Source organism: Plasmodium gonderi (assembly GCF_002157705.1).
Source record: "Plasmodium gonderi DNA, contig: Pgo-contig_240, whole genome shotgun sequence".
Lineage (NCBI taxonomy): Eukaryota > Apicomplexa > Aconoidasida > Haemosporida > Plasmodiidae > Plasmodium > Plasmodium gonderi.
Genome location: NW_021629152.1, coordinates 1 through 8,047, shown reverse-complemented (window position 1 = coordinate 8,047; position 8,047 = coordinate 1). Strand labels below are relative to the sequence as shown.

The following is an 8,047-nucleotide window of genomic DNA, read 5'->3' as shown; positions in this document are numbered from 1 at the left end:
TTACCTTAAAAATATTTATATTTCTTCTTTCTATTCATTATATTTAGATATAAATTGTATCGTGTATTAAATTGTATATAGTAGATCCTATAGAATATATGTTTTTACTACCTATTTTGCAAAGTTTCTCTTACAGTATAGTAAAGTACACTAATTTCATTGTTCTTGCAATTTTCATGCATTCCATCTCTATAGGTGTATAATAAGGTTGAATACTTTTTAAAACTAAAATTTATCCATTTACAGAATTAATTGTGAACTCATTGACGTAATCATATCTGTCAATATATGAATATTCATAACAAAATTTCATACTTCTAAAACTTTAAAACTAACCCCCGAACTTTTTACAAATGTGATTCAAGATTCCTTATAACAATTAATATAAGATAACATATAATTCACATAATATATAAATATATAAAATCTTTAAAGAAGCATTAAAACATAAATAATATATTATTATCTATATAAATGCTGTTGTAACATAGGATAAAGTAGTATTCTTTTAAATTTGATATAATATGCCCCTAATAATTGCATGATGTTTAGGAAATATTTAAATATAATTTATTTTTTCTTATTATGTCCTTAAATTTTTTTCTTCATTTATTAAATCTATTTTTAATTAAATATTTTTTGCTCTTTTAGTGTATACAACATATATGAGAAATTTTATAAGGGGTTGATATTTTTTGTTAAAATTCCTTATACTGTCCTTTATATTTAATACAGTAATTGTAAATACATTATGCAGTTAAAATGATTGACTAGTTCCTATAAACCATGTATTGGTTAGAATATTTAAAATAAGCTAATATGTGTAACTTTGATTTAAATGATTTATAGATAGTAATACCTATGCACATGTGTTTAACATTCATATTCATATGCTCAGTAAACGGTACAAATAATAAAATTATATTGATTATTTTCCATAATGTAACAAATCATAAATTTTATTCTTAAAAATATAAAACTTATAATTTTTTCTTTTAAAAACATATATAATCAAGTAAAATGAAATTAAAGAAATAAAATTTATCATAATTTATTAATATAATTATAATCGGCAACACATAATCTCTACCAATTTATCCAAGTTTTACACTATTTTACGATAAAATTAATGTAGTAAATAATTAGAATAATTGTTTATATAATAATGTATATATATTAGATCTCAAATATTTCATAATATTATTAACATTTGTTCATGTTTCATAATAGATATTTTTATAAAAACTGACATAATTATAACAGTACAAATAATGGATAACATTGAAAGAATAAATATGTATACAATTATTAACATTGCTAGGGATAATTTTTTCATTTATATCTATATATAATGAAATTTTTTATGTAAATTTTCAAGGTCATATATTTTATTATAGACACATTAAGTCTTCATCAAAATGTTGTTCTATATGTCATATTATGTAAACAACTAGAGCATTTTATATATTATTTAAATATATTTTTTAATGAATAAAGATTATCCGTTAGGATAGAAACTAGGATATCACTTTTTCAAATTATGGTATTTTAAAAGTAATATGAAAATGTATATAAGGAGGAACGAAGCTATTATGGATAATACTATCATAAAAAACACTAAACCTGTATTACCATTAGAAGATGCTAAGGACAAATAAAAACAAGCTAATACACTTACAATTAGAGGTAATCCAAACATTATATATAATTTTAGTTTTTTTCCCTTCTTGTATGATTTTTTAACAAAATTTTTGCCTTTCTTAATTTTATATGTTTCATTAATTTCATCCATTAATTTTTTTCCATGAACATAAGGCTTGCTTTTATATATGTCTTCTTTTTTTTTCCTTTGTTTATTCTTTCGGTTATTTCTTATCATTTCACGAATTCTGTAATCATTTACGTAATCACACATTAATTCGTCATAAGTGTAATAATTCGATAATAATCGACTTGGTCTATAATTAAATGATTTTCCTAATTTATATGAGATGTCATAAGAAATATTGAGAGATTTCTGTAATAAAAAAAAAAAAAAAATAAAATAATTATGAAATATATACAATTCTACAATAAGAAATGATATTTATATAAAAAAAATTAATTATAGAAGGGATAACATTTTAAATATCGTAGTTTTACATCATCCTTGTGACAATTTTTTAGCGAAATAAAAAATAAAACTGTAAAAATTTTGGTAAAAAGGAGAAAATTAAAGCTTATTCTTTCCATGGTGTATATCTACAAATCTATCATGTATTCAATAATAATACATAGAGATATATATAAAATATTAATAGTCAATGTGATAATTCCTTATTATAATGTGTTTATTGAAATAATATATATATATTATTTATATCTTATTAAACTATATGCCAATACAATTTCATAATGGTAAAAAATAGAACGTGGTATTTAAACAAAAATTAGAAAATATTTTATTCTAAGATTATTTATAAATATGGGAGGATATTCGAATAAAAATTTAATTATATTCTGGTATAACAATTGCGGAATAAATAATTGTGTAATGGGACGCAGATTAAATAATTGTTGTATATTATATAATTTGATAAAAGAAATAATGGATAAATGAATATTACCTTTTAAATAATGTGTAATTTTTATAAAATATACAACAAAAATAATACCTTGCAGTGTTAAAAATATAGTCATTCAGTCATGTAACTCAAAATACAAACAATTTTTTCTGCTTACTACACCCTATAATGAAAGATAATATAACTCAGTATTATTTATTCCTACTTGTATAAAGTAATGCACACTCTATATTTTTATTGTATTTAAAGTACTTCACAAAGATAAGGAAGCAATAAAATCACCTTTTTGCAATTTAAAAATGTTGAAGATTAAGCAATTTTAAATTTACTCTTACAACATTGCACGTTTTACATAATATGTTTTACAATTTTTAATATTTCTATTTATAAAAACTTTTTATTTTACAATGTATACTTTATATAAATTGAATTTATTTATTATTTTACATTTTTTTTTTATAATATTTGCACAATTATAAATACAGTAATAAATAAAAAAAAAAAAAAAAAAAGAACTCAGAAAAAACACTGTAAATTAATATTCTATGTAAAATTATTGAAACCTGGATAATAATATTTATAATTTATAAAAATTAGGTGAAAATATATAGTTTACAAAATTTTGAATTTGCAAAAATTCTTGCAATAATAATATTATTTTTTTTTATTTCAATTAAAAAACGTTAAATTATGCTAATTATAACTGATGTAAAGAATAGATATTTAGAAATAATGTATAATTAACGAAAATTTAGATGACATATTTTTAGGAATTTATATTTAAATAAAGGAATTTTATTCAAAATGTTTACAAAAACTTATGTTAAAATTAAAACATTTCTCAGAATTCGCATGTGTATGCACTAAACTATTTATCTTACAATTTAAAAATATACCTATACAACAAAAAAATTTTTTAATAAAACAAATTAATACTAATTTTAATGATAAATAAATAATTATTTACTTTATAACGTCGCCTTTAATATTTTTTAAAAGTCTTACCTAAATTTAAATAATAATATTACTTCATTTTTGAATTCATAGTTGTGAATTCATTAAGAATAATTATTTTGTGATACTTTAGTTGGTTTTACACACACAAAAAATAATTTTTTGTAATATTATTATACATAATACGTATTTTTATATTTTTTCTAAGAAATAGGTGTTTCTCTATATCGTGTAAATTATATATTATCATATTTATTTATATACATTATGCTAAACTGATGAAATAAAAATACGAAAGAATGTAAACATTCATATATCTATGTTTATATTGAATTTTTATTATGTATATTTATGTGTTCTAATATATATTCTCTTTTTTTTAAATAATTTATGTACCACGTTTGGTTTAATATATTACATTTTTTTATTACATATATACAAATAAAAAATTCTTAATGAACTCTTTATCAGACGGACGTAAATATATCTGCAAAAAGAAACCTTTTCTATTTTTTTCATTTCATTTGAGCATTTGCGGCTAAAATTTCTAAAAAATATAATGTATTTTTATGCTTAAAGTTTAATTTTATAGATTATATACATATATATATTTTTTTTTCCTAACTTATAATTATGCAATGAACGCTATAAAAACTTTAAACTCCATAATTATTTTAGAGAACTATTTATTTTTTTGCCTCATGAGGTATATATTAAATTTAAAAAATGAAAATTCTTATATATTTGTAAAAAAAGACAGGATAAATCATACCTAATATAGAACAATTATCTATTATATGTAATAACATTGATAAGTAATTAAATAATCTAGAAAAAATTATATATAGACGAAAAAAATATTAGAAAAAAATATTGATAAAATTAGGTTATATGAAAAGATAAATATTGTCTATATATGAATGATATATAATTCAGTATAATTTCAATAAAACAATACGAAAATAAAATAAATTTCTAAATAAATAAGACTATATATTAAATGGGAATAATATTAATAACATCAGCAAATAAATTACATGACAAATATGTAACTATTTCTGAGAGTAATACATTTTTCATGTTTATATATTCTTTACAATTTAAAGAATGAAAATACAATCAAACATTATAATATAAAAAAAGTACTACTAAAAATAAAATATATATTACATTTGAATGATACTAAACTAAAATAACGTATAAATTACTCGTATTATAAAATTAATATATGATATATTTGTGCTTGCTATTTTATAAAACTATTAGATTATTTGATATACGATATGAAATATAAACACTTGTAATATAAAAATCTCATAATAATAATAAATAACATATAGAAACTGCACTAATATTACATTTATATTTGTTGAATATACATATTCTGAGTATTTATAAAATATATTTATATAAAGAAATTGATATATTTATGTTTTTAGAACTTGAATATATATATAGGAGTTTTTTTTTATTAAGACACATTATTATTTAAAAATATATTATATTCTACATGAAATTATTTACATATATTATTTAATATAAAAAAACAATGATCTATATTACAATGATGAAATGATTTATATGAATCATTCTTATTTTATTTTACACAAATAAATTAACAAAATTTACAGGAGAATCATAAATAATACCATACACCTAATGATAAATACATTTCGTAAAAACTAAATGAGAGAGATAAAGCATAAACGCTAATTCTTTTAACTTAAATATATATTTAATATGAAGTGTATGAGAATTATCATTTAATTGAATAGTGCACTTTTTTATTTTTATTAAATATAAAAAAATTCTACGATATATATATATTTTTTTAATACACACATTTGTAGATAAAAATTGATTTAGTCTTCATAAATAACTTTAAAACACATTTTAGATTATTTTTTTATTCAATATAAAAAATTTAACTTGTTATGATATAAATTATATACATACAATTTGTTAATTATTTAGGGGAAATTCGTAACATGAAGAAATTTTCTAAAAAATATTAATAACTCTAAATAAATGACAACAACGTTTTATAATATTCAATAAAATGAACTCTATAAAATGAATGTAAAAATAGAATAAAACTCTGATCAAAAGTAGTAGACATGTTTATATGAAACAAAGGAATAAAAATAAATATATATATATTTTTATGAAAATTATTATGTAATAATTTTTTTTCATTAATATTTTAACTCGTTTTTTATGTTATAAATATGATTTTAGTTCTATATATTTTTCAAGGACACCATTAACTTATAAGTTATAGATTTACAATATACAGTTATTTATACGCAATAATAGAGCATATATTTCATCTTTTAATATATATAAACTTAAATAGTACAATTAATGTATTCTTAAATATTGAAACATTTATACTTGTAATTTATTAAGAATAGTATATACAAGTATTTATAACGAATATCTTCGCTGCTCATATTGCCATAAAATACAAATTGCTTAGTGTCAAAATATATTTGTACATATATCAATTATTAATTATTATACAATAACCAATAAACATATGGAAGAAGCAGTAAGTGAATTTGTTTTTCTAGGACCATTTTCTGAATGATTTTAATTACTGAAATATATTTACATGAAAAATTGCATAAAATATATTCGTGAAAAAACAAAATATATACTATATTATTTATTCAATTTATAGAGTCCTCAACTAAAAGTGTTATCTTCGTATGTATTTTATCAAAAATTGATAAACCAGAAAAATGAAAATAATATTAGCGATTTGTGTAAAGATGTATTGAACATATACACTAATGATCAAGGATTGGATTATAAGTTTTGTGGACAACTTATAAAAAATATTGAAATGCTACGAAATGACAATGATGATTTTTTTCGTAAGAAGCATTGTTTGGATGTAAATTATTGGCTTTTCTCGGAAGTATATAAAAATCTTGAGGGTAATACAGAGATGAATGATTTTGACAAAATTTTTAATATGTTTGTAAGAATATGGCAAATCATTTTAGCTGATTGTTATAGTGTAAGGATGGACAAGGAGAGATGCTACCCATTTAAGAATTTATTTAAGGGAAATTTTTTAAAATATTTGATACAAGTGAAGAATTTTTTCGATTATATTCAAAATTATAATATTATAAGAAATAAGATTAATAAGAATACATATTATGCATGTCAAAAGTATTCGAATTATCTTAAAGACAGGTTATCTTTATTTTTCTCCTTTGAACCATTATGTAAAAAACAAGAAAGTTATATTTTTACAGATCACTTTTACTCATATTATCACTTACTTGATCCAAGAAATATATTCACATGGTATAAATTATTTAAAATATATATTCAATCATTTTGGAATGGGTGTTATAAGAATATATTAAATGTATACTATGAGTCTAAAAGATCAACTTCAGAATTCATGACCAAATAAAATGTATATGTACAGCTGTTTATTAAGAAGAATGAAAAATCAGCAAAGAGGGTTGATCAGGTGATTCATGGCAGAGAACAGGGCACACAAATCAATGTGTCAATGACAAATGCAACAGTACCATCGAGAGAAATCCCCAAGGAAATAAATAAAAACCATGGAAATTTATCAGATTTTGTAAATGAACAAGGTTTTTCAATAAGTAAAATTGCCTTTTATGTCTTTTTTTTGTGTTAGGTGCAATAATTGCTTACGAAATTTTAAATAGGGTAAAAATAATAAATATATTTGTAGATGTGAAATGCTCTAATATATATTAATATTTTTCTTTAGGTAAGAATACTTTACTATAAAATAAGAAATATTACGAAATTACTTCATTTCTTTTATATATATATATTTTTTTTTGTATACTCCATTTGGATACTCCTTCACAAGTAGAGGTAGAAAAAAACGTAACATTATGTATGATTATTATTCTGAAGTTAATGATTCAATATTTGACAGTAATGATAGTTTGGATTTTAGTTCTTGTTCTGGAGTAGATGAATCTTCTACAACATTAAGTTCTGAGTGATACAACCCATAATTATATAATTTGTATTATCATGGGTAGGTTAATAATAGAAATATATAATCAATAAGGTAATGTTCTTAATGATACAAATGTTCTAAGTATTGTAATAGTTCATTATATGTATTTTTGTGTGTTTATTATAAGAAAAGGACATACAAATAGTAATGGGCTAAAATAGTCAATTTATTGAAATATTTCGACATATTTACACGATCGATATGTAATAAGAAAAATAGTATAGTTTATAAGAATTAAAATCATGTATGATACATGTAATATAGAATATGGAGTACATGAGTCTGAGTTATATAATCATGCGTATTAATTTATTTTTTTTATTTATTATTTTACATTATGTTACATAGTTTATTAATATGCACATTATTATCATAATGAATGATATTCCTTTGGTTTGCTTTTTTATAAAATGAATTATTAATATATATTTTTTCTTTTTTTTTATGCTATTAAATAAATATGATAAATTATATATATCTACGATTCTTTTGTTTGTAACTA

General features: G+C 19.9%; 1 protein-coding gene across 1 annotated transcript; it reads left to right on the top strand.

Annotated features, from left to right (window-relative positions):
- Positions 1–6,057: 6,057 nt before the first annotated feature.
- Positions 6,058–7,188, top strand: PGO_002255 (variable surface protein; the record flags this gene model as incomplete). Its single annotated transcript, XM_028691100.1, has 3 exons — positions 6,058–6,081; positions 6,202–6,903; positions 6,979–7,188. 3 exons carry the CDS (start codon positions 6,058–6,060, stop codon positions 7,186–7,188), a joined length of 936 nt encoding a protein of 311 aa, XP_028546901.1.
- Positions 7,189–8,047: the final 859 nt, after the last annotated feature.